This window comes from Choloepus didactylus, chromosome 11, assembly GCF_015220235.1.
Source record: "Choloepus didactylus isolate mChoDid1 chromosome 11, mChoDid1.pri, whole genome shotgun sequence".
In the NCBI taxonomy this organism is placed as follows: domain Eukaryota; kingdom Metazoa; phylum Chordata; class Mammalia; order Pilosa; family Megalonychidae; genus Choloepus; species Choloepus didactylus.
In genome coordinates, this window is record NC_051317.1 from 32,009,177 (window position 1) to 32,030,987 (window position 21,811).

The window sequence follows — 21,811 nt, forward strand, 5'->3', positions numbered from 1 at the left end:
GGGAGTTTAATCCATTCACATTCGATGTTATTACTGTGAAGGCATTTCTTGAATCAACCATCCTATCCTTTTGTTTATGTTTGTCAGATTTATTTTTCCTTCTCTCAATTTCCTTTAGTGTGTACTTACTAAATCTCTTTAGTTCTGAACCTTTCTCCATACCTCTCTCTCCTTTCTTTATTTCTCTGGAAGTAGGGCTCTCTTTATTATCTCAAGTAGGGCAGGTCTTTTGTTAACTAATTCTCTCAGGATTTGTTTGTCTGTAAAAAAAATTAAGCTCTCCCTCAGATTTGAAGGAGAGCTTTGCTGGATAAAGAATTCTTGGTTTGCAATTTTTCTCTTTCAGAATTTTAAATATGTCATGCCACTTCCTTCTTGCCTCCATGGTGGCCACTGAGTAGTCACTGCTTAGTCTTATGCTGTTTCCCTTGTATGTGGTGAATTGCTTTTCTCTTGCTGCTTTCAGAACTTGCTCCTTCTCTTCAACATTTGACAATATGATCAGAATATGTCTCGGAGTGGGCTTATTTGGATTTATTCTGTTTGGAGTTCATTGGGCATCTATGATTTGTAAATTCTTATTGTTTAGAAAGTTTGGGAAGTTTTCCCCAACAATTTCTTTGAATATTCTTCCTAGACCTTTACCTTTCTCTTCCCTGTCTGGAACACCATGATTCTTATATTAGTGTGCTTTCTGTTGTCCATAGTATCCCTGAGATCCATTTTGATTTTTTCGATTTTTTCGCCATTCTTTATTTTGTACTTTCACTTTCACTTTTCATTCTGCCCTCTTTGCTGATTCTTTCCTCAGCTTCCTCTAATCTAGTACTGTGTGTATCCAGAATCTTTTTTATTTGATCAACAGTTTGTTTTACTTCCATAAGATTGTCAATTTTTTTTATTTACTCTTGCAAATTCTTCTTTATGCTCTTCTAGGGTCTTCTTCATGTCCTTTACATCCTGTGCCATGATCTCATTGTTTGTGATTAGTTCTTTGATTAATTTCTCCAAGTACTGTGTCTCCTCTGATTTTTTGATTTGGGTTTTTGGGTTTGGGTTATCCATATCCTCTGGTTTCTTCATATGCTTTAAAATTAAATTTTCCGTTGTTTTTTGGCCTCTTGGCATTTGCTTATCCTGATAGGGTTCTTTTAGGATATGAAGACTTAGTTGAACAATTATCTCTAATTTGTCAGAGCTACAGCTTGGTGTAGTGCACTTCTCTGACTTGCCAGCAGATGGCGCCCCCAAGCCACCTATTACCCTCAAGCCAGTTCTCCCCAACTTTGTCTATGTGGTGAGTGGGCATCTGAATCTTGTGGGGGTCCAATCAGTGCACCAAATTTCTGTGTGCATTTGGTGCTGCCAGCCCTGAATGTGGGGAGTGTGTCTGAGCAGTTAGGGAAGGAGGGAGTCTTTAAGACTCAAATCTCCCTGGCATTCCTGGAGACTTAAAGCTATTGCACGAGTCCAAACCTTCGGCTCAGACTCCCCACAATTTCTCTCTGCTACAGACCCACAAGTCCCTGGTGTAGGGCCCATGGACTTCTGTATGGGTCCTGCCCCCAAGGGCCTCCACGGGGGGAAGACAGTGCAACATCACAGGTGAGTGCAGGCCACAAGGGAAGCTCCGGGCCACGGCGCCATGCAGGGGCATTCCCATCCCACTGAGAAGATGGCTGTATGGGACATGGTAATTCCCCCTTGCCACAGATCTCCACCTTCCTAGCTCCGGGACAATTAGCTGTGGGTGTGCAGACGGCTGTCATCCATGCCAGATACTGAGGCTGGTGCCTGGGGCATGGAAGTCACTCCTCACTGTGATCGACTGCACAGCTCTCGCTGCTAGAACAGCAGCTGCTTTTGGGGTCTTTAAACCAATCTGTCTCCAAACACCAACCCCCAGTTTCTCCCAACCGCGGCATGGCTGCCGTTTCCCCAGCAGCCTCACTCACTCATTTCTGAATGCAGACTCTCAGATTCACCAAGTGCACAGTCCCTGTGGATTTAGCAGACCTCATCCGCAGGTGCAATGCTGGAACTGGTATTCTGGAGCACTTTCTGTCTTTTATCTGGTGTTTTTCATGGAGACGTTTTTTGCCCTGTCTCTCCTAATCTGCCATCTTCTCCCTCCTCCCCCCTTTGATCTTAAGGGGGAAAATCTGCTCTCTTATAGTCTCTCTTGACTTGTGACAGATAATATGGCTGTACACAGGTTGAAAGAGATGAAATAGTTTTTAGCACCAGACTGAAATTAATATGAAACTCCAGTCCAAAACATCACCTTATCTCATCAAACTGCTCAGCTCTGTGAACTTAGTTTTAGTTTGTATTGATAATATATGTTTTCTGCATCATATATGCTGTTTCCTTCTACATATTTTAGAGATTTGCTTACATAGAGTAACATTATCCTCCTCTCCAGCCCATTCAGAAGGCGGGTGTCTCAGGGAGAGCTGGTGTGAATGTTTCTCTCCCCGATCACTCTACACCACCCCTCCTTACCAGAGGCCTGGGAAAGACCTTCCCAGGGGCTTTTATTTAAATAGCCCTGCTATAATCATTTTGTGCAAGGACCATCATACTTGGCAAATGCCATTCTGCCTCTTTTACACATGCAAATTAGTGAATAAAAGTAGGTATCTCGGGGTTGCCTGTCTCACCCACTTTCTCAGACATACTTGTCTCAGTATTTTGGTTCAAAATGAGACCCCTTATAGTAATCAAAAAAAAAAAAATGTTATCCTAACTATTGACAAGTACAGGGTAAAATTATAAGGTAGAAAGTTAATCTTTATAACCAGCACTGTAATGCATCCTTCCTCAGTAATGCCTTTCTTAGAAGCCAGAATATTCTTATGAATGATGAAGCCTTTTGTTAGCTGAGTGCTTAATTTAGAGATTTTAGTTTATTGAACTTGTTGATTGTCTCTTTTAGTTGCATGATTTTGCCCCATGCTCCACTTATATTTCTGGTCTAAACAGGATTGGAATCATCTGCCTTATGTTCCAATTCCTTGTCTCAGGATAAGACTGCAAAAAGCTTTAAGGAGGAAGCAGCCGGTCCAGTCATCGTGGGCATAACCGCACCATGTGCCGGCCACAGGCTGAGAGCCACTCTGAGGCTGAAGGGGGTGTCCCGGGGCTGCCCAGGAGGAACCAGGAAGCCCCCACGGTCTCAGCCCACTGCTCTGAGATCTCCCAGGCGATTCACCGGGACCTGCTGTGCCAGGTCTACTCGCTCAGCAGCAGTTGCCATCGCTGCAGGCTGCTGGGGAGACCTCAGCCCAGGGGAGGGGAGGGACATAAAGTGACTTTGAAGATGAGCCGCCCTGGGGAGAGCAGTCAGTGTGGACACAGTTTCCCTAAACAACATACGTTGCAAAAGAAATAACCGTGTTCTACTTGTTTCCCTCCATAATTCAATCATTTGTCTTCACCAAAATATGAAAAATGTATTTTACTTTATATAAAAGGGAACGAAGTATCCCCAGCACTGTGGGTTGGTGGAATTCACAGCCATTCTCAAGCTCACAGGCTGCCCCAGGGCCCACCTTGGTGCTGGTTTCAAACATGGGGTGAAACAGGTTCTACTGGGGGAAAACGTTTTTCTTGATTTCCTTTTCAAATAGATATGGGAAAGAGTTTATAAAAGACAATGGTATTTGCATCAATAACATGTTGGATTAATTAATTCACCTTTACTGGAGCTTAATTTCCCCTTTTGAATCAACTAATTGTTTTCAAGTTCCTTTATGTTCATATTATTCCAACATGTTGAAGAGTTTTAGGGGAAAGAATCCTTACATTTTGTCCACTGCCACTTCACCAGTTCATTAATAATATCTTAAGTCTCCGGTATTTTTACACTGTCACCAGATTAGAGGAAATACTCCAGAATTCTTGCTGATTCCTAAACTTAAGCTTTCAAGCAGGCAATGGCTTTGAGCCCCTGTGATCTGTCACTCACTGATCAAAGCATTACCCATTTTTCCTCTAATTTTATGTCACCTGTTCAGCTCCAGGATGGTTGCCAAGGCAATCAATAAATATATGTGTTATTTTGTTATACCCCTAATAAAGGGCAGTATATCAGCCAGAATTCTCAGAGAAACAGGAAAACAGAGGATTCATTTTTAAGGAATTGACTCACACAATTGTGGGAGCTAGTAAGTCTGAATTTTGTAGGGCAGGCAGGCAAGCTGAAATTCCAAGAGTCAATGTTGAAGTCTTAAGACCAAATTTCTTCTTGGAACCCTCAGTTCTCATTCTTAAATCCTCCAACTAATTGGCTGAGGTCCACACACATTATCAAGGGTCAGCTCATTTACTTAAGGCCACCTGATTGCAGAAGCCAATCTCGTCTAGGAATTACCTGCACAGTAACATCCAGGCCGATGCGCGATCAAACTGGACACCATGGCCTGACCAAGTTGACATGTAAAATTACCCATCAGAGACAGTGAGAGAGAGGGCAAGTTCCAGGAGTCTTTATCCTTTCTCTTGTACGTACAAGGCAAGTGTTTCCTTTCCCATTTATAGGAGCACAAAGTGGGGATGAGATCAGGAATTTGAATTTTTTAACCTGGCGAGGAGAAAGAGTAAACTTAGCACCTAGAGTTTTGCCAGAGTATCTCAGGAACAAGTTTGACAGTTTTTTCCTTCCTTGTTTGGATTTCCACCCTTATTTGATGTCTGATTCTCTATTAGCTAAGGCACCACTAGAGAAGCAGTTCAGCTCCATACAAAGCAGTTTTGGAATTTTCCCAAGGCCTGGAGAGATTGTTTTTTTCTGACATGGAGATATGAACTGTTTTCAATTAAGGAAGTCATAATCAAGAGCCTAATTTTATAAATCATTAAGATTTTGCAAAACTACAAATTTGTCTACTTTTGTGCAAGCTTTAAGTGATTATTTCAACATTTTTCTACAGATATTCAGATTGCATCTACATGCAACCTTTGGCCAATGAATTCATTTGAACCCTCAATAATTCATTTTTCTAAAAAAGACAAAAGACATGGCAATTGTTTTAAAGGGTGAATTCCTTACCCAGTCAATTCTGTCAAAATGGCCAACTTTAGTGTGCTTTGTCTACTTTTTTTCATTTCCTCTTCACTCTTTGCTGGCTGGTTTTGTGTAAGCAGAAATGTCATGGTTGGAACTGGTCTCTCTCAACATAAAAGATTAGGAACCTCTCAAGTTCTATAATACATTTTTCAGGATCATCATCTCCCAGTGACAGAGACACAGTAAATCTTCCAAAAATGACTTCAGTCAATTAATAAAACGTGTCTGGAGTACGCGCAGGGCCTCTCACATGGGACCAGTGCTGGGTGTACAGATGTCTCGGGCCAGCTCTGTGTCCTCACGGGGCTGACTCCCAGAGCGGAGAGCAACACCGCTGGGCGTGGAACCTGCTCTCAGGGCAGGTGGAGGACTGGGGACCTGTGTCAGCCTAGACGGGGAGAGACCAGGGAGCCTCCCAGGATGAGGTCATGGCTGAAGCCCTGATGGGAGAGCAGTGTGTGCTGGCCGGTGGCGTACACCTGCCCTGCAGCGAGCTGAGGCTGGCGAGGGGCACGCGGCGCTGCACAGTAGCAGTACTCCTTGCAGGTGGGGGCCCGGTGGCGGGAGAAGGGTCTGGAATGTCATGCCGCTGCTCTCACTGTAGAGCCCTGAAAGGGTCTGGATGATCCACAAAGTGCCAAGTGGGCTGATGCCCTTTTCAAAAAGACAAGAAAGACTGAGAGAGAGACGGGGGTGGGGAGGGAAAGGGGGAAGCAAAGGGAAGGAAGGAAGGGAGGGAGGGAAGGAGGAGGGAAGAAAGGAAGGAAAGAAAAGGGAAAGGAAGGGCAGGGAAGGAAAAGAAAACAGCATTGCATTTTTAGAAGGCCATTTATTTTTTCTTAGTGGGTTTCTTACTTGTCATCTATAGCACGATAAAAGGATGTCATTTGATCATTTAAGCATGACACACCTGCCTGTGTCACTTTTTCCATTTTTCTGGTTTGTGTCTATCACAGCAGCTCACAGCCCCTTCCCTTACGGAGCTCGTCAGCATCACTGTTCCCTCCTCACATGCTCTTGAGGTGATTCCCCCCATGTAACTAGGGACAAATTCCTGCACACTTCTGTTACCGTAATGTTTTAACTGATGACATATTTAGTGGCAGACATAAACAAGCATTGTCACGCATCTTCATTTTCCCTTCATTGAAGTTCTGCATTATGCTCTGTTTAATGAAGAGTCTGTAAGGTCCTAAATTTATCTTAAATGATTTAAAAAAAAATAGTTTCTTCTTAATGATACCTTATGTATTATTATAGCCTCATAAAGAGTAATTGTTCTCTTTGCTAAAAAATGAGCACAACTGAAAAGCTTTAATCTCATGGTCATTTAAAACAAAAAAAATCTCTATTTGGGCTGAAAGTCATGAAACTCCCAGATAAGCTGTAGTGTCTCTTTATCAGCAGAAATATCCATTAGGAACTTGCATTGTGCTAAATGCTAGAATTACAAAAGGCACCCAAGACCATTTCTGATATGCAGAGATGTGGCAAGTCAAGGTCAAACAATTCTAGCCTGAAAGCGCAGAGCAGGTGCTGCCTGTGATAAAGGACTTGACAGACATTGGTCAAAAAACGAAAAGCAGCAATGAACTGCTGTGTCATCGCTGTGGTCTGGGCTGATCCAGCTTTATTAGGCAGAGCACCAGAGTGTCTGCCTTAATCTGTGAGTACGAGGAAAGAAAAGCCCTTTCTCTTGGCGCATAGCAGTAATCTCGCACCTCAGAAGGAATTCATGGAAACGTTTCGATAGTCCGAGAAATTCTGAGTAATAATAAGCCAAGAAAATCGGTCACAAGCGAAAGGAAGGAGAGGCTGTACCTGGATCGTGACTTCTTTCTCCCTTTCTTTAGGAAGGTGAGGGATGCGACTGGAGTTGATATCAACATGCGTGTGGGAGTGCATTCTGGGAACGTCCTCTGTGGCGTCATTGGCCTGCAGAAGTGGCAGTACGACGTGTGGTCACACGACGTCACCTTGGCCAACCACATGGAAGCTGGAGGCGTCCCGGGGTAAGGCACTGCTTTCTCTCTTCAAGCAGGATTAGCAATGAGAGGTCAGTGGGCTGATCACCCTTCCTGTCTGATCCCCTCCCTTCCTATCACACCACTCATACCCCCTAGGTCAGTCAAGCATGAACTCTCAATCCCTGGCTCCACCACCTCCATGACCCACGGTCAACGACCGTGAAAATCAAATCCTAAATTATAGACTTTTATTTATCTGCAAATTGATGAATAGAGACCTACGAATTAAAGATATTTTGTAATGCAGTCCAGAAATGGGATTTCTCTGTTACTGGCGACTTCTGAAACCAGTATTTTTTAAATGAGAAAATTGTACCTTCCATCATTGATTAAAAAGGCATATTTTCAGATGAGAGAATCTTGATGCAAATGCTCTTACTTGGAGGAATATGAAAACAAGTGTTTAGAAAGAAAACCCATACTTTCTATAGCTCAGCCCACTTCCCAAAATACCTTTGGCACATGTTTCAGAAAACACCGTCACACACAAATATTCCACATGGCTGAGTTGTATTTACTCACATTAATGATGCAGGTCCCTACAAGCACAAAGAAAGGCCAAATATTAGTAGCTTCTGACCTCTAAAAGCATCTTCCCAAGGTAATGATTTATAGACTATCAACTTTAATTGCAGTCAGTTTTCCCAAGAACATATAATAGCAGTTCTTTCATTCATGGAAAAATAAGTTATTTCTGAAATCACAAATCTATAGAAAATCTTGCTTCACATTTATCTTTATATACATCTTGATGGTGTTATTAAAATGGAATTTCAGACGTGTTCACATTTCTTCGGTCACGTTGGAGCACCTGAATGGAGCTTATAAAGTGGAAGAAGGAGATGGTGACGTCAGGGACTCATATTTAAAGCAGCACTTGGTGAAAACCTATTTTGTAATCAACCCTAAGGTCAGTACTGATGTAAAGAGTCTATAATTGGCCTATTATTTTTGTGAGTACAAAGGGAGAGGACAAATTAGCGTTCTAGATAAGTGTAGCTCTTACCTCTAAAAATACATTAAATGCATATGGCGGTTCAATTGTAGAAGATGTTTTATAACCGTGAATTCAGATATTTAGTAAAGAACTAGTTGGCCTGGCCACTTGTCTGTGTGACACTGGTGTTGATGTCCTTGTGTGTGCTTAAGCCTCACAGTGGTTGGGCACAGCCTGGAATGTCCAGCAGTCAAAACATCAAATAAAGGGAAAAGGTAGATTCTGCCAAGTCCCTCAAAGATAAAAATCTAATGAGATGAAATAGGATGAAAATATAAGGAAAAGACTCAAGAAGAAATTGTTAAAAGATAAAGAAATATCACATATACATTTGCGCATGGGTGTGTGAACATATCTAACTCATATAAAATAAAAATCTCCATCACCTGGAAGACCATGGCCTGTAGTCATAACTCTCCCACTAACCCTAACAGTAAAGGGCCAGGCCAGAGCAAGGAGCTTCCAGCCTTCCTCTCTTTTCACTCTCCCCAAATTCCTGCCAAGTAGATATTATTGCTATGTACAGATGAAGAATCTGAAGCTCAGAGGGGTTAAGAAACTTCCCCAAGATCACACAGCTGGTAAGGGGTGCAGATGGCAGCAAGAAAGACCTCTGAGTGGGCAAAAACCAATATCAGAACATCCAGAGATCAATGTATGGACTTTTACTTGTGGTAGCTCCCCTGAGACCCTGAGTCTCACCTTTGGAGATAAAATTTCCAATCAATTCGAGGATTGATCTGGAGAGAGAGGTGGGACAAGCAGAAAGAACAGCTGGGTGGGGAATGGGGAGGGACCAAAAAATATAGACAGAGAGCATGGTGTCGAAGCCAAGAACACAAAAACACGGATACCTTGAGGCCGTTCAGTATTAGAAAAATAGCCCCAATTCCACTACAGCTATCACTTCAGAAAATGTATCCACCAAGAAAAAGTTCAAACAGATCAGCATAATCTCTTTAAGAATTTAATTTATAAATTTCCCATTAAGATGACTGTTACTTTTCCCTAAATTTTAATTCCAGCTTATGTATTGCTATTTGGATAAATCCCTCAACTCACACAGCTTGTACCCCCAAAATACTGCAGAAATGGAGCAGAAGCCATAGAGACTGAATGAAGTGATTTTAGAGGCATAAATTTAGCCACAGAAACTTTCTTGGGGAGGGGGTGAACAAGAGTCTACAACCAGGAAGGATAAGATGTGCATCTTCGATAATACTGTTCCCCACCCCAAGGGAGAACGGCGGAGTCCCCAGCACCTCTTCCGGCCCCGGCACACCCTGGACGGGGCCAAGATGCGCGCTTCCGTCCGCATGACCCGGTACTTGGAGTCCTGGGGGGCGGCCAAGCCCTTCGCCCACCTGCATCACAGAGACAGCATGACCACGGAGAACGGCAAGATCAGCACCACGGTACGCCCCTTAGCACTGCGGAGGGCTGGGCCCCCAAGCCAGAGGCTCTCTGCCTCCTGCACGACTGAGCAGCAGCCTGCGCTGTAAGGATTGTAACCTCCGGTGACTTTGCATTACAGCTTCTTAACCCAACGTGGTGAAGTTACCACTGAAAGTAGCAACTGAATACAGTTGACCTTTTCATATTTTTTTATTTTTTTTTTAATTTTTATTTATTTATTTATTTATTTATTGGCTATCATAAAGTAGAAAGCTTGGAGCACCTTAACAAAAAAACAAAGGCATGGTTTCCTTGGAGTTTGAGTAGCATCAAGATAGTGTCTTTGTTACCCAAATGTTCAGGTTGGTTTGGCAGCCATGTCCCTTCGGTTGCTATATTCCTTATTTACATAATTCCCACTTCCAACATATAATAAAACATTAACGCTCCTTACGGTAAGAACATATGTGAAAAGATGGCTCAAATGGGGATAGAAAATAGAGAGAGCATAAGAGGAGGGAAAAGCACATACAGCTGAGCATTTAGAGTAATCCCAGTAAAATTGATGGATTTTAAACCTCAGAGTAAAATTCTGTGTATGATAACATTAACTCTATTAAGGATGCAGCTGAGGGAAAAAATTAAATGTAATGTTACATGACTCTTATTGGCTGATGACAAGAAACATACCAGGTTGTAAAGTGAAACTGAGGTTTTCCCGTTACTGAGTTATAAAAGGCTTTTACCATGATGCGATGGGCAATGCCTTACATAAGATGCAGCAGTGCACTGGGTCCACCATTTCACTGTGTCCTCCATCAGCCCTCAGTTAATTACAACTTTTCTCATGGAAGCCATTTCTTCAGGCTCCTCTATCTCCACACCCCGGTAAGCTGCAGCCTTTCCTGCAGGCAGGATCAATGTTATTCAAGAAGCTATTTTGAATTAGCTCAAGAAGTTGGTAAACTGCTTGCTTGAGACTTGAGCAATAAACTGTTAACCTTTCCCTGCCATCAGTCTTGTCTGTAGAGTAGCAGTTCTTAGCCTTGAGCACACATCAGGATCACAGGGAGCATTGGCTAAAACACAGATCTTTGGGAACAACTCCAGAATTTCTGATCCAGTAGGTCTTGGGTGGGGCTTGGGAATTGTTTCTAACAAGTCCCCAGGTGCCTTGCAGGGGCTGCTGGTCCAGGGAATACACTGTGAGAACCTCTGCTGTAGAGATGCTCTGTGCCCCACCATCTAATGTCAAGCACCACAGCCTTCACCAGGCCCCCGAGGAGTAACAGTGTCCCTTGGGCCTTCAGGCTTCAGGACAGATAGACTTGCAGAAGGAATCACTTCTTATAACCTCTTTGAACTTCTGAAATATCACTAAAACAAGTCCACGATTCCAACTGTGTCATGATTGAAACTGAGGTATTCTTTCTAGCAATGAGGTTTTCATTAGGAATTAGGGTCATTTGCCTCATTGGCTTATGTCAACACAAGAGGACTGGCTTCCTGTTTACTCTGCAGAAAGCCGTGTATCCAGGGCACCTAAAGCCACATCAAGTGATATTGATCAACTCCCTCTTTTGGGGACCGTCCTGGCACAGAAGGACTTGGAGGTTTTGGAAAGGCAAAGCTTTTAATGATGTTTAGTAGCACACTTCACACAGCACAGTGTAAGAAAGGAGCTCTGAGCCCACCAGGGCCCCTTCCAGCCTCCTCTTTGGGTCACAGGCCCGTTTAGCCTTAGATACCCCCAGGATAAGGTCAAGCTAGCACACAGCAAAACCCATACTGGCACTATGCCCTACGTCTTAGAATTATACTCCCAACCAAGAGCTAGTCCTAGGGGCTCAGAATTCTTATTTAGACTTAGTTATATCCCTCTTCTCAATCTCCCTTCTTTTTTTTTTTAAACTAAAAAGAAAATGTGATCTGAAAGAAGACCATGATCTCTCAGTCAGCAAGGGACACAGCTGTAAGTCTTAGAAGAGTTGGCATTCTAAGGGGAAGGGAAGGCCCGTAAGTGGGAACGCATGAACAGACAATCAGTAAACAAGACAGACAAGATCATTTCGGGTGCTGCTGACAAATACAATGGAGTTGAAATGCAGCATTGTCATTGAGAGCAAGAAGGGTGGCTAATTGTGGATAGGAAAGCTGGGGAAGTGCCTGAAAAGAGGATGTGGAAATTGTGGGAGGAAGTGGCCACATGAAGATCTGGGAGTATAAATTCAGGGGCCCTAAGGTGATACTGAGCTCGGTGTCTTCTGGGGACACAGAGAAGCCTCTTGTGGTTGCAGCATTGTGAACAATGAGTAGAGAGGCAAAACGTCAGAGAAGGAAGTTGTCAGGCTTGAAGTGGGCTAAGGTAAAGGGCTTACATTTCATTCTAAGTGTAATGGAGGGTCTTAAGCAAGGGAAGGGCATGATATTGCTTATGCTTTGGAATAATGGGGCAAGAGTGGAAGGGCCAGGCAAATTAGGAGGCTGTGGCAGGGGTCCAAGTGAGAATGTTGCCCTCTAAAGCTAGGATGGTAGCAGAGGAAACCAGAGAGGCAAATTCAGGATCTAACTTGAAACAGAGCAAATAGGACTTGGCAATAGGGTGGAAGTGTGTTGAAGTGAGGATGGAAAATGACTCCAAACTTTTTTGGCAGCACAACTGGGGAAAAATGGTGGTGCCATTAATTGAGATGATGAATACTATAGGTAAGGTTGGTTATTTAAGGTGGAAAAATTGAGTTTACTTATGGACATGTTAAAATCAATATTCCTTTTAGACATCTAAGTGTGGCCAACAAGTAGGCAGATGGATTGCAAGTCTGGAGCTCAGAGGAGAGGTCCAAACTGGAGATGTGGATGTGAGCCATTGAATTCTGGATAATATTTGAGACTGTGGCACTGTATGAGACCATGTAGAGAACAGACATCCGAGGATGGAGGCCTGAGGCATTTCTATGATAAGAGGCCAGTTAGAGAAAAAGCATCCTACCACTATATTCCAGTTGTCAATGAAAGTCAATGCTTCTCTCACTCTTAGGAAAAATAAATACTCTGGAAAATTTTGCCCCAAGACTGCATTTATTACTAGTCCTAATGGCTAATAAGTACATGTCTCATTGAGATTTATTTTACACCTGCAATTCGTTGGTTAGTTCTTTGTTTTGTTTTTGTTTTCTTAAGAAATAAGGGTCACATATAAATATTTGAACGTGATTTTCTGTGCTATTTCTTATGTATATCTGTGAAGGAAAGGCCTTAGTTTTCCAGGTGTGTTTTTGTTGTTGTTGATTGTTTATCTCTTATCAGGCTTTAGTGTCCTAAGAATTAAGAGTGCTGTCCCTTCTTATCTGAACATGGGACAGAAGGAGGGATTTCAGATTGACTTTAATCTGATGTTATGTGTTGACATATGTATCTCGAGATACATGTGGAACTATCTAGTGCTTCGAGCTTCAGGAAGTTGTTAATAAAAACCAGAGGGCCTCTTAAAGTCAACTTTCTTAACTACCTGGTCTCACAATTCATAGTATAAGCCAAGGACAGTCTTAGCAGCAACATAGGATATCTTGGGAAAATCCAAAGGCTTTGGTTAGCTCAGGTAGCCCAAACCACTCACACTTAGATGTGTCTCTTACTCACTTTCAGAAAGATTCCATAGTCTTCTTATAGATACATGCCAGAGTCAAGCAACTGTCATTACCATAAAGCTGTGACTGTCATCTAATTCCCCTTTGCAGATCTCCATTGTTTCCTGAGTCAATATGACAGAGCTGGGGAATAACAGAATATTTTACACTAGGTGATAAAACTTGGAGTTCAGTTATTTTTTTTAAATGCCTTACGTTTTCCTAGGCTAAATGTATTTTCTAATCTAACCTTGGAGACCCAACAAACAAGCAGAGTGTCTTGGGAACCACTTTGTTCCAACTTTTATTTTCATTTTCACCACAAATGTGTAAAAGTAGATCTTATTATTTTAAAAGTCTGTTACTGAGTTTAACCCTGATCAGTGTCTTCTTCTTATGCCTCTTTCAGGAACTGTCAGCACTCATATATTGGTTTCTTCTTTTTTCCCAGTGATTCATGATTTCATATAATTCAACCAATAGGTACCACTTCTTAACAGCCCAGTTCAGTGATGAAGATTAGCTATGGGACATGTGGTTTATTTGTTTTTTTTAAAAAGCATTTTAGAGTAGTTGTCTGATGCCAAACTACATTTAGACATGATTATAAGTTGTCTGCAGTAATTCTAATATTAGTCCTCTGCAGATCATTGTTGGAAATCATATCTGCAAATATCAGGATGCAAATTTTTAAAACCCAGACAATAATCCTGATGCCTCCAACATCCAGAGTTCATATATTTCACCAACATTCTTAAAATAAACTGAGTTTTTAGCCTCTTTTTGCATTTATGATTGAGCTTTTTATCTCTATGTGGATAATTATTTGTTACCTAAAGGATATTTTTAATGACAAAAGAAGAAATATATTATGCATTGTTATCATTGCAAATGTCTTGAAAGATGTTTGTGACAACTAATAACTTTTTTTTTTAATAGGATGTACCAATGGGTCAGCATAATTTTCAAAATCGCACTTTAAGGTATTGTATATATTTCACAATCTGATTTATAAAGGTCTATTGTTTTTTATTTCTTAGAGCAATTATCATCAATTATAGTAATTTTGAAGGCTAATTCTTCTAAAATAGCAGCTGCTTCTGAAAAGCCCTATTAAATTGCTTTCATTTTCTAAATATAGGACTATTTGCATCATGTTATTAGAATTAAGAGAGGGAAAAAGAAAACAGCACCTGCTTAACTTTGGAACTTTAAATTTTTTTTCTTAAAATGAGTCTTAATGTTACAAGGTACTGCAGAATTGAACTGCCTTAAAATGAATATGCTGCTTAAAATTACATTTTTATGTTGAATCCTAGAGTTAAAGGCAAAATAAGTCCCAGGCTTTCTAGAGTAAGAAGAAGTCCTCCCTGCACCACCCACCCCCTCACCCCCATCACAAGCTCAAAAAGGGAGAGAAGCGTCCCACAAATGGCTGCACTACCATCCACCATAAACTAATGTGCACCAATCCTTTTCCTTTTTCACGTTTCTTTATCTTTTGGTTCACAGTTTTACTTTAGTATTGGTTTGAATTAAGGTATTTCTTATTGAAGACTTTAGGATAATTAATGAAAGGAACAAAGCTCAAGGCAGCCCTCCTTTGCCCACAGGGAGATCAGTTTATTTGCAAGTATCAGTAGTTTTGCAGGAACAAAGAAAAAATGCAAGATCCAACATATTTTCTTGGAGAAAATTTATTGAATCCAAGTAAAAAGATAAACATGATTAAATCACTACCTGCCGTAATAAGTGGAATACTGCAAATTATCCCAATATCCTTCTAGGTAACTATTGCAATGTGTTCTAATTTATATTTGCTACAAAATTTGAAATGTTAGATATAGCACTTTTAGTCCTTATTTCATAAGCGGATTTTGGGGCTATTGAGGTATTACTTTTTTAGTGGCATATGTCATATTAAAGAGAACTTAAGTTAATTTCAGTGATATTATGGGCTCCATAGGCTCTTGAGGAGGTGTGACTTTCAGACTGAAAAAAGACATATCTAGGAGGAACTGTCCATGGAAACTGCATGCCTTTCTCTTGATATTTGATACCTCTTCTGTTACCTAGCTCCCCCTTGCCACAATTCTGCTTCAAGAGTCAATTTACTAGTTACAACGGGAAATGCATCATGGAACCCACACATAATGTCTTCTGGGATGAGCACTGTCTGGAGGATAATGATAATAGTTAGCAGTTAATCCCTCCAGCGTTGCTCTGAGTAGACGCTATTGCCATGATCATTCCAGAAGGGGGGAAACCGAGGCATGGAGGTTACAAGAACTGCCCAGAGTAACCCACTGGCAGGAGGGAAGCCAGGATTTGTGCCCAGGCACAGGATTCCCAAAGCCTGCACTTTTCTAACGGTTCTCCTGTCCCACCTGCTGTACAACAGCCTCTTTTATTATTTATTCCACTTTCCTCTGTGGCTGTTGATCTTTGATGGCCTCATGGAGAGAGCCTGGCTTGTAAATCAGACCCATCACCTGACATTGTCACGTTGACTAAGTCATAAAACCTCTCTGGGCCTCCAGCTTGTCCCACGAGTTGGCCTCACAGGACGTTGCAGCTGGGATAATGTAGGACCTTTTCCATGGCTCCTCAGAAGTAACAGCCATAGGAAGCAAGGGCAGGAAAATCCGAGAGCTGAAAGGCTGACAAAGGCCTGCTGGGCAGATCAGGGGCTCCGGCGGGAGGTTCCTTAGCCCCAGGGTGTCCTGTCATCTCCGTGGCAGAGGTGACACGCTGCAGCTGCAGCGACTGGCAAACTGCGCAGATGTTAAGGACTGTTGTCCAGATAATTACCAAATACAAAAGATCCACAGTAAGAGCTCCTAGTCCTTGAAGACTGTGTCACAGTAACTATGCCAACCGCCATGTGGCATTATCTAAGCTAATCCTCAGAGCAGATTTAACAAGTACCGTCTTACCCCTGAGCATGATACTGAAGAACGACCATTTGCCTTCTTCAGACAGCCTGGAATTTGGTATGCTAAAACCTCATAATTCCTGCATCATTTAATATCATTCTGTTTTTGGAACCAAGATGGTCTGTCTTACAGGCTTAAATGACAAGCATGTATTGGCTCACTGTTTCAGAGGCCAAAAGCCCAAAATCAAGGTGTCAGCGAGGCCAAACTTTCTGCCTAGAGTATGTAGCGTTTTAGTGCTGGCTTGCTCCAACCCTGGGGGCTCCTTGGCTTGCTCTCTGCCCCCCATCACTGGTGAGCTGTCCTTCGGTCTGCTCATGTGGTTTCTGCTGACTTCTGGTTTCTGGCTTTCTCCTGACTTCTGGCTTCTGGTTTCTTCTCCTTATAAGACGTCCAGCAATATGGATTAAAACTTACCCTGATTCCATTGCCACACCTTAACGAAAAATAACAACTTGAAAAGATCCTATTTACAATGGGTTCACACCCACAGGAAAGCAGATTAAGATTAAGGACATTTTTGTTGTAGGTAGTTCAACCCACCACCCTGCCTTTGGTCCGTTTACAGAAGTCAGGCCCTGAAAGCCCAAATCCAGAAATTTAGGATGATGAATTTGGAACACCCATCACTCAGTGAAAATTCTGTGAGATTGAATTACAGATAAATGTGACACTGCATAGTATTACTGTTTCCCATGTCTAGAGGAGATTCTGGACTCAGAAAAATATTATTTTTATTCCAGATTAGAAGTCCTGTCTGATTAGTAATTTAAAACCAGAACACAGACCAGCAAAGCATTTGTCCCACAGTTAACTCAGAATGCTTGCACCAGATTCTAAGCATGGTATTGTTCGGGCAAACTGGCAAGAGCCATGCTGTGCTTTGAATCTTTGCAATAGATATTTAACTTTTAAAAATATGTATTATTTCCATTTTCTCCCATTCTTCAGTTTTCTCCTGCTAATTGTCGAATTATCATGAGAAATTCTTAACATTTTGGTATAGTTTATTTATGAAGCTGACAGTTATTTGTGTCCAAGTGCAAGTCAGGGAACTCTTTTTTTGTTTGTTTGTTTGTTTTTTGAGTGGTCTTCAGATATAAGTGGGACTTTCCAAAAAGAGTGCTTCTGAAGACTGGGGAACATTTAAATACATACAATTAAGCTTTGATGTATCTAAAAATAAGACTAGTTCTGCAAGCTCTTGAAAACTGACCCAGGAAAACATGAATAAAAAATGACTATTTTGTCAATCAAACCAAACCAAATCTTTGCAGGGAAATTTCCAAAGGCCGTCTGGTCTGTTAGAAGGTAAAATCCCAAAGCCAGCGAGTCCAGGGCTGATGCCTCCTTAAAAGAGAAAGTCCTCAAACACTAACTACACATCTTACAGTGCTGCTTTTTTATGGCCTGGTATAATTTACTCTGAGTGAATGATAAGGTAGCATATTTGCTGTACCAAAGTCTCTAGCCAATTTCCCCAATGCACAGAGTGGCTATATGTTGATAGAGAAAAGGTTGTTCATAGAATGTTGTTTCCTTTTTTCACTTTTTACTCTAATAACAGAATTAACCAGGTTTTAGAATCACAGAAGCAAGCTTAATATTGATTTTAGTAATAATATTATTTCCAATATTTCCATTTTCATTTAGAACCAAGTCACAAAAGAAAAGATTTGAAGAAGAATTGAATGAAAGGATGATTCAAGCAATTGATGGAATCAATGCTCAAAAGTGAGTAGTTTTTAATCTCATATTATCATTCATCTCATAAGTCAAACCCTATTATTTGGAAATAAAGTCATATTGTCCAAAAATATTTCACCAGAATCTCTGTAATATACTTATTATGACAAAGCCAATTTCCTGAGATAATTCATTCATTTCACCTCCATTGTCCTTAATAATAGCTTTTGTTCCTAGTATTTCATCTTCTTCAACATTTTTAATTCCTTTGTAGAAAATGTGCCCTCCAAATAAGTTGCTGATAAGAAACATGAGATGTTAATGTAGAGGGAAAAACCATAGCGTGATGTGCTCAGGAAGTAATATTTTTAAAAGATCAGTAGGGATCATATAATAGAAAACTTTTAAATTGTATTATGTGACACCATTCATTCAAAATGCTTCTGTTCCCCGGCGAAGTAGAAGAACTTGGAGACACTGCATTCTAAATCCTGGAAAGGGGTTTTGAGCATTAGAGTCTGAATTCCTGGGGGCAAGCAGGAGGAAAACTGATTTCATCCTATGAAGCAAAGAATTTTGGTTGTCGTTTTAAATAGTTCAGAAGATATGGGGGAGGGGGATTAAAGAAGGTGGTGGCTTTCAGGACCTGGGATGAACGTCTACATGCCTTGGCCTTCGCAGTATGTACATCAGAGCTGAACCTCTGGAGAGCAGAAGGAAGCCAATTTTCCTGAGATAATTCATGACGGTGCCTGGTTTGCATTAGGCACTTAATAAATGTTTGTCGAATTTTAACGAAAAGTTCCATCCTTATGAAAACTGAGCTGTTTAGTTTTTTATCAAGAAAGCTGACTTATGGAAAGTATAAATGATTTTTACCAAAAACTCTCTGCCTGCAAAATTAAGTTAATGGGCCACGATTAGTATATAGATTTTCAAAATGTGTGCCTGTTCTAGTTTGTTCCTTCTATGTATTTATTTGAGAAAATTGGCAGAGCTTATGAAAAATTAACACGAGACCGTCTATGGGTGTACATGTAGTGTGTGTCTGTAAGTGTGTGTGTGTTTTTAAGTGCATATGTGTCTATAAAGTATTTTGGTTGGGCTGGAGTTGCAATTCAGTATGCTGGCACGTTGAATTAACACCTGCCTAGAGGCCCTGTGGATGCCTTCAATGGACAGAGCTGTCCCACCTGTCACCGAGAGCTCAGGGCACACCGACAGGTGCCTGACAAATGCTCTGCTTTTCATGGGGGAAAAGAACCTCTTCTCTGCTCCACTTGAAATCTAGACACGTCACAGAGAGAAACGATGCCTAGAATCAAGCAGCAGCTAATGCCTGAGGGAAAGCATAGCTTCATTTAATAGAGGGGAAATGATATGTTCATGCAGCCAGAGAAATAGCAGCAAATTTTCCATGACCCACGAGAATAAAATGCAACACCTGAAGGAAGAGGGAAAATTTTTTGTTCTGGACAAAGTTCTTCTAATAATAAGTAGAAGAACCTATCCGATCAGCCTCAGCGTGTCTTTGTGCAGGATACCTACCTTTTAAATCACTTTTCCATCTACCTTCTAGAACATCCTTAACAAAGGAATCATTACAAAGTGCAATCATTGGCTTTGCTTTATCTTTGCCAAGGTTGCATTTGAATTGCTGTTTTTTCTTTGTATCATTGAATATTCAAATACATGTTTAGTTGACACCTTTGTGTTTTACTGTGATTTCATTCTAAACTAATGTTTAACAGTGGTGTAACTGCTTATGTCGTAATTACCCAGACTATTTCAGAAATCAAATAGGAGTAAATGCCATGCAATACTTAAAAAACAAAAGGTAAGTTTTTGAAAGGGACCCTTTTATGCATATATTTTTCGGTAGCTTCAGTCACGTTTTTGTTATGCTCTACTCATTACCTCCTCTCGTTCTTTTCCCTGTTGTTTTGCTGAGCTCTTTGAATTTCCACTTGAGGATTCGACAGGGACTCAGGCTTGATGTACCATTCAGTTGTTTCCTGCTGGTGACATAAAACAGTTATTTGTATGCAGATTTTCATGTAGTCATTCATGTCTCCATTTAACACGCATTTATTAAATGCCGAGTGAGTGCCCGGTGTTTGCTAGCACTGGGCACCCCAAGAAGACACAGGTGTCTCTTCTCCACTCAAAGACCTAACAGGCCAAGTAAGGGGAAAGACAAAGCATCTCATGCCTGTGCTAGGATGGGACTCTGTAGAGATGATAATCGCAGCCCAGAGGACGCCACCTGAGTTGGACTGCAGAATCGTGAGCTTCCTGGACAACGTTACCCCTGAGCTAAATGTTAGAGGAAATAAAAGTTAGAAAGAACAGAGAAGGCTGACGGGCCAGCAGCATGGCCCAGACACAGAGGTGTGCTTGTGGGTTCCCACACAGTGGGCAGAGGGTCCCCCACGGGCATCTCCCTGGGGAAGGGGCATCTTCTCCGTGAAGCAGTGTGGACGTCAGCCTGAAGTGTGTTGGAAGAAGGGTCCTAAGCAACGAATGTGTGACCAGATCCATTCTGGCGTCTGTGGAGGATGCTTCGGACAGCGTGGGATGCGACGCAGGTCAACCTTCACAAGAACCCCCACAGAAGGGCCAAAGCCCGGGGCAGAGGCTCGGAGATTCTGACCTGGTCCCAGTCTGGTTGGGTGGGGTGCGGTGGGGGTGAAGCCGGCTCAGCACCCAGAGGCTTAGCAGAAAGCGCCTCTCTGGAGAGCCACCGAGGGGAGAGGGGAGGCGTCCTGGGTGGAGGTGCCCAGGCTGCCCACCCCCAGCTTCATCCCAGCAACGTTTTTCTCTCAATACAGGAGTGTGCTGTATAGGACATATTCAGAATGGGATTGCCTGCCTCAGGTGCTCCTAAATTTGTTATATACAAACACACACAGGGTAGGAGCGAGGTAATGTGAAAAGGTGATAGGGAAAACGCTGGCTGTTTTGTAAAGGAAGAAAGTAGCTAGTGAATTAATGACGGAGGTGTGACCCCAAAGTTTAAATATGCATGAGTGTATGGTAGTTAGTGAGCAAGGGGATGACAGAAAAGAGGTGTCTCAGAAGGAAGACGGGACCCTCCACACTGAAATCTAACCTTCGTCTCAAGCCCGGAGCCGGGGCCGCCTCTCCCAAATGCCGCAGGTCAGCCAGGCCTTGGACCTGTGGTGCAGTCAGGAAGAGGCCTTCTCCCCATCGTGGTGTCCCCTTTGCCGTGAGCAGCCGTGGTCTTACCTTCCAGAATAATTCCAGCTGAGAACGCGGGTGCACATCTGCTCCTCACCTTGAGTCAAGAGTCTTCTGTTTAGAATTTCCTCCCCTGGGTCTGAACCTGGTGAAGACAGCGCCGCGTAAATTAATAAGGAACCACCTGTTCTGTGGCCCAAGGGGGCGGGGGCTGGCCCGCCTTCATGTCGTGGGTCATTTGGGCCAGAAGAAATGTCATGAGACCATGAATAATGCACACACACAGGCTCGCTTGCTCTCTCCTTCTTCCTCTCTCTCCCTCAAGGTAGTACAAATTCAAAGCGAAAAGCGAAAACCCTTACCAGTCCACACAGCTCTTTCCCATTCAAAATCATATTCATAAATTTCTGAATTTTCTCCAAACTGAAGCCACTTGAGAGAATTCATGGAAATGGGTTAAGTCTATGGACTGCACATGAACGCCTTAATTCTGAGACAAGGTGAGAAGAATGAGGTCCATCAGTTATTTCAGCAATGAAGAAGCCACAGGCAAACCCGACTTGCTGTGGACGAAAGAAGGCTTGGAATTCAGGCTCTCATGGCTTATAAAGCACGGTGCTTGGCAGTGGGGACCCTGAAGCCCAGTTCTGGGTACTTCCCTTCCACCTGAAGGACAGACAGGTAACTCAAACCTAGATCCAGGAAGGCTGGGCACCGCCAATAAATGGGGAGCTAATTTTATATCCACTTGATAAATTTCACTCTCATTTCCAAGCTTATATTATCCAGGAACATTTTAAAATTAGATTTTCCTTTCTCAGTAAGGAAAAAAACATTTTTTAATAAGTTACCTGCATACATTATACATCTTT

At 42.1% G+C, this 21,811-nt stretch overlaps 1 protein-coding gene across 2 annotated transcripts in view; it reads left to right on the plus strand.

The window, feature by feature from the left end:
* The window catches only part of ADCY2 (adenylate cyclase 2), a 510,848-nt gene that overhangs the window by 332,085 nt on the left and 156,952 nt on the right, over window positions 1-21,811 (plus strand). For both annotated transcript variants that reach the window (XR_005210959.1, XM_037799254.1), the window contains exons 8-12: window positions 6,925-7,083; window positions 7,876-8,008; window positions 9,334-9,510; window positions 14,056-14,099; window positions 17,706-17,786. Coding sequence is in view for 1 of the 2 variants with exons in the window: in XM_037799254.1 (XP_037655182.1) it covers window positions 6,925-7,083; window positions 7,876-8,008; window positions 9,334-9,510; window positions 14,056-14,099; window positions 17,706-17,786 (594 nt within the window). In the remaining variant the exon portion in view is untranslated. The remainder of the gene's footprint in view (window positions 1-6,924; window positions 7,084-7,875; window positions 8,009-9,333; window positions 9,511-14,055; window positions 14,100-17,705; window positions 17,787-21,811) is intronic.